Genomic DNA, 9595 nt, shown 5'->3' on the forward strand with positions numbered 1-9595 from the left:
GCGTCCAGCTCGAGTGATTGTGAGCATGGAGGTACCGCCCCCGAGCAGCGTGATCAGGTCGATGTTGACGGCCATGAGGGCGTCGGGGAGGAGGGAGATGGCGGCGAGCATGTCCAGCCACCAGAAGAAGGAGAGGGAGTAGCCGTCCTTGCTCCAGGTGAGCAGCGAGAACTCAAGGAGGAACACGAAGAAGCAGGCAGCCATCATCGAGTAGATGACAAAGTCCATCGCCTTAGGTGGGGGCACGAGGAACTCCCACAAGTCGGTCCCGAAGAGAGCTCCGAAGGTCGAGATCATCATCACCGTCACAAAGTACTGCATCCCCGTCACTCCTCCTCCCCTTCCCTCCTCCTTTCTTCTCCCTCCTCCTTCCTCCTTCCCTTAGCTCCTCCCTCCTCCTCCCCGTAGCTCTTCACCCTCCTTGTGTCCTGCTTCCCTTCCTCGTCTCGCCTACTCACCTTGTGCTCGGTGAACTTGAGCGCCAGTTGTCGGCTCGTCAGCTTTTTCTTGGGGGCCTCAATCAGCATTGGCGCTGAGCCTTTCTTACTGAAACAGCGAGTGAGAAGAGAAGAGAGAGAGAGAGAGAGAGAGAGAGAGAGAGAGAGGAGACGGGGGTGGAGGAGGAGATCCTGGAGACGAGGAGAGAAGGAGACAAGGAGGAGGAGAGGAGGGTAAATGAGAATATCTCTGATCAGAATCAGGTGGGTAGGAGAGAAAAGGGCGACCAGCGGGGGAAGGAAAGGACAAGTATAAGATGAGTTGTTGAGATGAGGAGCGATGGGAGCGAAGAAGAAGAACAAGGTGAGAAGAACAAGAACAAGGTGAGATGGGATCAGGATCAACAAGTCCAGCAGAAGCAAGACTGACATCAATAAGAGATCTCTATGGCAACAAATGGAGAGACGAAGTTGACAACAGTCATAGATGTACTCACGTCAGCTTGAAGGAAGCATTCTTCTGCACGAAATCAGGCATGGCAACGCTCAAGTTCTTCTTGTCTTTGTCCAGCACGGACTGAAAACAAATTTCAGCCGCATGCGATACCTTCCCTCTTACTCGTCCTCTCCCTCCTCCCTCTCCCTCCTCCCCCGCTGCTGCTTTGAGTTTTTCTTCCTCTTCTGCTCTGCTTATTTGGACTTCTCCTTACAACCTTCTTCTTCTTCCCTTTTGAAATCTTCTTGCTGATCAGCGCATCTGGACAACCGAATCAATCACAGCCAACGCAAAGTGAAGCGAGAGGGAGGGAGGGAGAGAGCTGAAGTTGATACACACCTTTTCCTGTCTCTGTCCCCGCATTCTGATCTGGCTGCATCTTGATGTTGATCTTTGATCTGCTTCATAATCAGTCAGGTAGTTTCAGTTGACATCAGTCTCCTTTATCCTCTCGCCACTCCTCCCAACTCTTCTCTAAGCCCTTCCTCCTTTCCCCTTCCCCACACTACTCTACTGCTTTCTTCCTCCCCTCCCATCTCATCTCTCCTCCTTCCTTCCCTTCCGCCCCTCCTCCCTCCTCCCTCCTCCCTCCTCCCTCCTCCCTCCACCGCCTCCTTCGCCCTGTTCTTCCCCCGCATGTTCGTTTGACTTCTTTATTGACTGAAAAAGAAGGACAAACCGGCTTCAGTTGAAGAGTGACCGTTATAAAACGTTACAATATGCCTATGGTTGTAACCGTCGTTGACTTAATCTCTTGAGGCGAGCTCGCTTGTGTATTTGACCCGCTAAATGCGGCGATATGGATGGGAAGGAGACAACAAGGAAGGGGGAGGGAGGGAGGGAGGGAGGGAGGGAGGGAGGCAGGCAGGCAGGCAGGCAGGCAGGCAGGCAGGCAGGGATGGTTGGCATGCAGAGACAGAGAGACAGGCACATTCTGGGAGAGCGAAGGGTGAGGAAGAGAGCGGGAGAAAGGACAAGAACGAGAGGATGAAAGGGAGGATGACAGATACGGGACACACAGCTTGTAATGATAACGGTTATCAGATGACCTTCGCACTGCTCAAGACTGCCATGACAGCGAGTCTGTACAATGTGATACCTCAACCTGCGTCTATCGCTCGCTGACGACTGCGAGCAGAACTGGTACGCGACTGGAGTCGATATGGACGGTGGGATGCGCTAGTTGCTGACAATACAGAAGTAGCTGACGTTGTCGAGCAGACACGGTAAACGACTACCATCAGGGGTAAGCTTCCTTCTCCTCCTTCCTCCTCACGCCGAGCTTCTCCTCTTCTTCTCCCTCCTCACGTTGAGCAGGGGGCCCTATGATGTCCCAAGCGGCACGGCATGGTCCGACGGCGCGTCAGGGTTCGGAGAGAGCTGGGACGATACGCAACGTATGGCAGCCGCTCCTCGCTTGTTGATTCCGTGACGTGGCATGCAGATTGAGCTCCTATCCCTCCTCGCTCGCTCCAAGCTCTGCCTCTGCCTTCACTTTCCTTCGCCGGCCTCGTCCCCTTGATCAGTCTGCATTCCTATTCTGCTTGCTTGTCAGGTCAAGAAGGGTTGCGGCAAGACATGTACATGGTGTATGAGAGCGTGGAGCCGGTAGTGTCGGTCACGATCAGAGCGTTGAGGCTGCTGGTGAGGGCGAGGGAAGCTGTTCTCCACCGGGTCTTGTCCTCCACCTGCTCCAGGAACGGGTTGAACTCCCACAGGTGCAGCAGCGACCCCTTGAGCGCGTGCCACACGTAGATCTCCCTCCTTGCCACCACTCCCACCAGCTTCTTCCCGCAGCTCGTGAAGTCCACGGCCAGCACTCTGCTCTTGACCTTCTGTATCCTCAGAGTCTCTGAGATTCGCGTCCCTGACCCGACGCTGCTGGGAAGCAGCCACACTCGGATGGTGCTGTCCTGAAAGACGAGAGAGCTTGAGGGGGTGAGACAGGCTGAGCAGACGTTACCTCGCTGCTCGTGACAAGCTTCTGCCCGAACATGTCAAACGCGACGGCATGCACGCTATTCGTATGCCCCAGCACCGTCGCTATGCACTTCCACGTCTGGGAACTCCAGAGCTTCACACCTGGTCAAGTCTCAGCTGGGGTAGAGGTGGAGGGAAGCAGTCGACTGGAGTCGTAGGAGCCGGTGGCGAGGAGGCTCCGGTCGGGGGAGAAGCAGACGCAGTGGACGGCAGCCGCGTGGCCTCGCAGTGACTTGACGCGCGAGAGCCTCGGGTCAGACGTCACTCGCCACACGCGCGCGAGGTAGTCGTCGGAGCAAGTGGCGACTAGCTCGTCGTCCTCGCCTGCGAGAGCGCGTGAGGGCAAGAGGACGCGAGTGGCAGTCAGACAAGGCAAGGGAGGGGAAGGATGAGGGGCAGAGAGGAAGAAGAGAGGGAGGAAGGCAGAGATCAGTGAAGAGCTCGTACTCAGTATCATCCCGTTGATGCTCGCATCGTGTGCCGCATCGAGTCGACTGACCTCCAGCCCCTCGTTGTAGAGGAGGAGGAAACGACCGCGAGCGAGGAAGACTGACTTGCCGTCGTTGCTCACTGCCGCAAAGTCTATCGGCTCAGCCAGCTCGAAGCTCTGCAACGTCCTCCCTGTTCTTGTCTCCCTCACCATAAACTGCTCCCTCCCTGCGCGCCTCTGACTCGCGTCGGTGTTGACGTCTGAGCGCTTGGACAGGAAGCAGCTCGTCTCTCCGCTCGACGACAGGCAGCAGGGCGTGCTCTTGAGCCGACGAATGCGCGGTAGGAGTCGCCGAATGCCTGCGGATGCATCAGCTGGAGAGACGGAGGAGGAGGAGAGCGACTGACGGGGCCAGCCTCGGGAGGACGCCTTGTCGTAGTCAACCTTGTCCTTGCTCCACACGCTCAGGTCCCCTTCGAACGTCCCTGTCGCCTGCAGAGGCAGTGAGCGAGGGGGGAGGAGCAGAGGGGGAGGAGCAGAGGCAGCTGGTGAAGTCCTACGATAAATTCTCCTCTGCTGCTGATGGCGACGGACGACAACTGACCCTGCGGTCGAAGAGCAAAGAGCTCTTCTCCTGCAGCCAAGCGTGAGGGCAGGGGGGGGCAGCAGCAGCAGCAGCAGCAGCAGCAGCAGACCTGTGTCCGTGTTCCACATCCTGGCGGTGCCGTCGAGGGAGCAAGACAAGACGACGCGGCCGTCAGGCGACACTCTCAGCTGCTTCACCTCCTTGTCGTGCCCCACCAGGTTGCGGAGCAGCAGCCCGTTGCGGAGGGACCAGAGCTTGAGCTTGCCGTCGATGCCGCACGAGATCAGCCGCTTGCTGTCCGGCGCGAACGCCAAGTCCCGCACGTAGCTCTGATGCCCGTCCTCGGCCTTCTTGGGCAGCTCCAGAAGCTCTCGGAGAGGAGCGCGGAGGTTGCGGGGGAGCTCGAAGATGCGTATGCGCGAGTCAGCTCCTGCCACCGCCAACTTCCCGTCGCGAGACAGGCAGCAGGCGAGCAAGACGCGGTTGAAGGCGACGGTCTGCATGACAAACTCCTCCTGCTCGTTCCCCATCACAACCTTCCTCGCCGAAGGCTCCGCATCCTCGTAGTTGCCCAGCAGGGAGTGAGCTGGGCTGTCGTCGTAGACAGTCAGGCCGGGAGTCTGCTGGGGGGCGGACGTTGCAGGCTTGAGGTTCCAGAGCTTGAGGGTGGCGTCCTCGGCGACGCTGATCATGATGGAGGCGGAGAGGTCGAGGTCGAGCGCGTGGATCTTGTCCGAGTGCTCGCTGAACCTCTGGAGCCTGAGCCCTGTGTCGGTCTGCCACAAGCAGATCACTCCCTTGCCGCAGCCCGACGCGACCTTGGAGCTGTCGGACGTGACTCGCAGACACGAGATGGCAGCGGCGTGTCCTCGGAGGGTGCGGAGGAGCTTGTGCTTGTCGAGGGACCAGAGGACGACCGAGTGATCGGAAGTGCCGGCGAGGAGGTAGAGATGGTTGGGGGTGAAGGCGGCGCAGGTGATGGAGCAGCCGCTGAGCTTCTCCTTGAACACCTCGCGCACTCCTCCCGCGTTGGTCCAGCCCTGCCTGCTCCTCGAGAGGATGTCTCGCAGGTCAAGAGACTTCTTGGTGGCCTCCTGCGCCTGGAGGAAGGAGCGGAGGGAGGAGGCGAGCGAGTACTCCTCCATGTCAAACTCTCGCTTCCAGCGCCTCACCGTGAAGTCTTGAGACGAGCTCACCATCCACCGCTCGTCCGGCATGAAGCAGCAGCTGTAAACTGCTCCCTCATGCCCTTCAAACATCATCTGCTCCTCTATCCCCTCTCCGTCCTCCCGCCATCGCCACAGCACAAGCTTCCCGTCCTCCCCCCCCGTCACCACAAAACTTCCGTCCTCCGAGCTGTCGATCGTCCAGACAGTCCCGACGTGGGGGGCTCGGACCTTCCTGCTGCCCCCCTGCTGCACCTCCAGCAGGTTCACGCATGCTTCCTGCCCGCACGCCAGCAGCAGCTGGTCGTCTGGGGTCCAAGCGATCCCGCAGATCTGCGATGGCGTCAGAGGAGGGGGAGGGAGAGGAGGGGGGAAGGGGAGAGGAGGGGGAAGGGGAGGGACCGGCAGGTGCGAGGGACGGAACTCGCGGACTAGGGTGAACTTGACTGTTTCCCATAGAGCAAGAGAAGCGTCGTCTGAGCAGGAGGCGAGAAACTTTCCCGCGTGTGAGAACCTGACGCTGTTGACGCATGCCGAGTGAAACTTGAGAACCGCCCGAGGATCAGCTTGTCGTCGACCAGCCGCCGCCTCCAGGTCGTTGGGAAGGTTCCAGACCTTGACAGTCTTGTCGGAGGAGCAGGAGGCGACGAGGCCCTGGCGCTTGTACTGACGCTTCAGGGACACAAGGATGCCGTCTCGGAGGGAAGAGGCAGGCGGGAGGTCAAGCGCGACGATGGGGACGGAGGTCGGGATCGAGACTCGCTCCATCTCCACCGTCTCGAGAGGCACGAGGATAGCGAGGGGACTCAAGTCAGCGACGGCGCTGAGATGATGCTGAAGCAGCTCCGCCTCCCGCCCCTCCAGCTGCAGCAGCACCAGTCGCCCCTTCACCCGATCCTCCGACGAGTACGCCTGCACCGGCTCTACCTCAGCTCCTTCCCCTGACAACCTGCTCTGAGTCCGTCGGATCGATGGAGTTCGACTGATGGAGCCAGTACGACTGATGGAGCCAGTACGACTGATGGAGCCAGTGCGGTTGATGGAGCCAGTGCGGTTGATCGCCTTGTGCTTGCGGGAGTCCGAGAGAGGGTGGGAAAGGAGAAGCTCTCCGTTGAGCATGAGAGGATACGACAAGAAGCCGTCTTGCCTGTCAAAGTACTCGTTCACGTACCTCCCCGCCACCCGCATCAACTCCCTCTCGCTCTCCGACTTGTCAAGCCCGACGAAGTATGACAACTCCACGTCCCCCTCGAACGTCCGCCCGAAGTCGCCGCACCAGACAGGCGTGTCATGGGCGACGATCTTGAGCAGGGGGCTGCTGGAGGCCTGCAGAGGAAGCGACCAGAGCAAGAGAGTCCCGTCGCGACCGGTCGACAGAAGCAGCTGGTGGTCAGCTGACAGGCAGCAGTGCAGGCCGTGATCCTCGTGCGCTTTGACGGCAAACAGCAGCGACCCCTCCATGGCGTCAAAGACGTAGAGGAAGGAGGAGCGACCGACGGCAAAGATCAAGTCCCTCGAGGAGCAGCAGGAGTTCAGCTCCACCTCCTTCACCTCGCTCGCAAACTTGTACATCCCCATGATCTGCGGCTTCGACAACCACACCAGCTGCGGACGATGCTCTCGCCTCGCCTGCCAGACCTTCTTGGCTTGACGCGAAGGGCCAGTGACGTCCGGCAGGTTCAGAGCAAGCGAGAAGAACCAGTCGGACCGCCTCGATAGCTCATCGCAGTAGCGCTGGATCATAGCCTGAGCAGTCACAGTCAACATGGGGCATCAACAAACGACGACACGTCATCATTCAACATCTACTATCCCACTCATCGCTTAAGGCATCGCATGTCGACATGAACGTCTTGCCCTACGTAAACGTCCTTCACTTGGATCAGATCGTGCTTCGTCCACTGCTCCCCACCGGCTGCTGCCCCCACAACTTTCCGCAGACTCCAGCACAAGGAGGAGAGGGAGAAGACCCCGAGACAAGCCCGAGCCTCGCAGTAGCGGAGGGAGCAGACGGTCCGTAGCAGCTCCTTCCACATGCTCGCGCCCAGCAAGTGGTCCACCAGGTTCAAGATCTGAGGTAGGCTCGGTCAGTCAGACAGACAGTCAGACAGTCAGTCAGTCAGTCAGTCAGTCAGTCAGTCAGTCAGTCAGTCAGTCAGTCAGTCAGACAGTCAGTCAGTCAGTCAGTCAGTCAGTCAGTCAGTCAGTCAGTCAGTCAGTCAGTCAGTCAGTCAGTCAGTCAGTCAGTCAGTCAGTCAGTCAGTCAGTCAGTCAGTCAGTCAGTCAGTCAGTCAGTCAGTCAGTCAGTCAGTCAGTCAGTCAGTCAGTCAGTCAGTCAGTCAGTCAGTCAGTCAGTCAGTCAGTCAGTCAGTCAGTCAGTCAGTCAGTCAGTCAGTCAGTCAGTCAGTCAGTCAGTCAGTCAGTCAGTCAGTCAGTCAGTCAGTCAGTCAGTCAGTCAGTCAGTCAGTCAGTCAGTCAGTCACTCACCTTGAATCTGTTCTCGCCATGCCAGCTCTCATCCTCGAGGAACCTGAGGTTCGTCAGGTAGTGAAGAGCCACTAGCTTGTGCCCCTCCGTCTTGTCCAGCTGCTCACAGGCGGCAGCCAACCAGCTCATGCGCTGAGGCGAGCTTGCCATGACCAGGCTTGTCTGACCGAACGGCAGCAACGAGACCGCGGGCTTGAGGTCGTTGATCAGCAGCTGGTAACGCGGCCATGAGCATCGCGACGGCGGCAGCTGGAGCTCCTCGCTGAAGAGGTTCAGCAGCTCGTAGAGGTCTTGCTCCAGCAGCCCCTCCCTCCCGACGAGCAGCAGCAGCACCAGTCTCTGAACTGAAGCCTTGCCGTGATGCTGGTACAAGGCTTCCAGCACCTGCTCCTTCCCCAGCTCTGCTCCCAGCTCCAGCCTCTGACAGATCCCCAGCTCGTTCCAAGCAGCATGGAACGTGTGTCCGGTAGCCGGCAATGCCGACGACTGGGGGTCAGCGTGAGAGCGGTGGGAGGAGGCGGAGGAGGGAGGAGAGGAGGGAGAGGAAGGGCCGTCGAGGGAGGCGCTGTCAAGCCAGATCTCGTAGAGCTCAGAGGAGTGACCGAAACTGGTGCGAGACTGCTTCAGGTTGTTCAGGAGCCGACCATCGCTGCAAGACACCACGAGCTTGAAGTTGAAGGGAAGAGACTGCGGCAGCCAGTCCACCTCCTCCAACCTCCTCCCGTCTCTCTCCAGCAAGTCCAAGTCCTCCAGCACCAGGTACAGTCTGCTCGTGATCTTGGCCTGCAGCAGAAGCGACGCGAACTCTTGCTTGAGAGGCTCGTAGTCCAGCTGGGGGATGCTTCCTCGGAGGTGGAACTTGGCGCGAAGCTCGAGGCAGACTCGAGTGAGCAGGAGGGAGATGTCCTGGGAGAAAGGAGAGCCCCCGACACGGTGATAGATCACCCCGTCGCTCCTGCTCTGATACTCGAGATGCTCCACCACCGTTTGAAAAAGCTGGGTCCTAGCTGGACCCGGCTCGCCGACGAGAGCGACAGGCCAGTTGGAGTTTTCCTGGGCAGCTGAGAGAGTCTCGTCGAACTCTTCCTGGAACTCACTCACGTTGGCGGGCTGGGAGGTCCCGAGCCTCTGGCCGTCAAACTCCGGTGTGTCAAACAGCGACGATGCGTCAGCCCCTTCAGTCGCTCGCTCGACCTCCTCGAGTTGCGCCAGGCCCACCAACGGGATGCTGTCTCGCAGGTCCGCTAGCGCAAGCTCCTTCAGCTTCGTCAGCCACCTCGTCAGCTGGGCCTCTGCTGAGTCCCTGAAGTCTCTCCTCACGTCCACTCTAGCTCGCAGCCCCTCCCCGTGCAGCTGCTCGACCTTGGAGGAGATCTTGAAAGGCATCTGAGACAGCAGGCGCTCCTTCTTCCTCTTCGCTTCCTCGCTCTTCTCCCGCAGCTTCTCGCACACCTCCGAGTAGTCCAGACTCCCTCCCTTGTCCTCGTCCAGATGCTCCCACACCAGGTCCACCTGCTCCTCCTCCAGCTCTACCCCACACGACTGCAGCCCCTTGACAAACTCCATCCTGTCGAGACTGCCGTTGCCGTCCTCGTCCAGCTCCTCGAACACACTTGTAGCATCGCGAGCTTGTCCCGTCATCGGGTTACGGATCAACGCAGTGAAGATCAAGTCTGTAAGCTTCAAGACCTCCATCTTACGTTGCCGCGATCTCTCTCTCTTCTTCTTCTTGATCAAACTCAACTTGTCCTGCAAACATATCAATCACTTGTATCTCATCTCTTACTTGTATCTCATCTCTTACTTGTATCTCATCTCTTACTTGTATCTCATCTCTTACTTGTATCTCATCTCTTACTTGTATCTCATCTCTTACTTGTATCTCATCTCTTACTTGTATCTCATCTCTTACTTGTATCTCATCTCTTACTTGTATCTCATCTCTTACTTGTATCTCATCTCTTACTTGTATCTCATCTCTTACTTGTATCTCATCTCTTACTTGTATCTCAT

At 58.4% G+C, this 9595-nt stretch overlaps 2 protein-coding genes across 2 annotated transcripts; both read right to left on the reverse strand.

The window, feature by feature from the left end:
- Positions 1-1941: 1941 nt before the first annotated feature.
- Positions 1942-2564, reverse strand: GUITHDRAFT_156640 (hypothetical protein). Its single transcript, XM_005818205.1, has 3 exons — positions 2518-2564; positions 2278-2473; positions 1942-2236 (listed from the first exon to the last, which is right to left on the reverse strand). The coding sequence occupies exons 2-3, from the start codon at positions 2371-2373 to the stop codon at positions 2174-2176; spliced, it is 159 nt and encodes a 52-aa protein (XP_005818262.1). The 5' UTR covers positions 2374-2473; positions 2518-2564; the 3' UTR covers positions 1942-2173.
- Positions 2565-2905: 341 nt separating this feature from the next.
- Positions 2906-5311, reverse strand: GUITHDRAFT_53660 (hypothetical protein; the record flags this gene model as incomplete). The annotated part of the gene is made up of 6 exons (XM_005818206.1): positions 2906-3015; positions 3061-3232; positions 3485-3570; positions 4039-4270; positions 4535-4973; positions 5082-5311. Coding segments are annotated over 6 exons (1269 nt in total), but the record flags the coding sequence as incomplete, so codon positions are not given.
- Between the last annotated feature and the right edge of the window lie 4284 nt (positions 5312-9595).

Source organism: Guillardia theta (assembly GCF_000315625.1).
Source record: "Guillardia theta CCMP2712 unplaced genomic scaffold GUITHscaffold_351, whole genome shotgun sequence".
In the NCBI taxonomy this organism is placed as follows: domain Eukaryota; class Cryptophyceae; order Pyrenomonadales; family Geminigeraceae; genus Guillardia; species Guillardia theta.

What these genes read in the sequence shown, in the direction of transcription:
- GUITHDRAFT_156640 (XM_005818205.1), bottom strand. Translation starts at nt 2,373, where the DNA reads ATGCCACGTCACGGAATCAACAAGCGAGGAGCGGCTGCCATACGTTGC. An exon ending in ACGCGCCGTCGGACCATGCC is followed by an intron (nt 2,237 to 2,277) that starts GTGCCGCTTGGG and finishes GCTCAACGTGAG; the next exon opens with GAGGGAGAAGAAGAGGAGAA.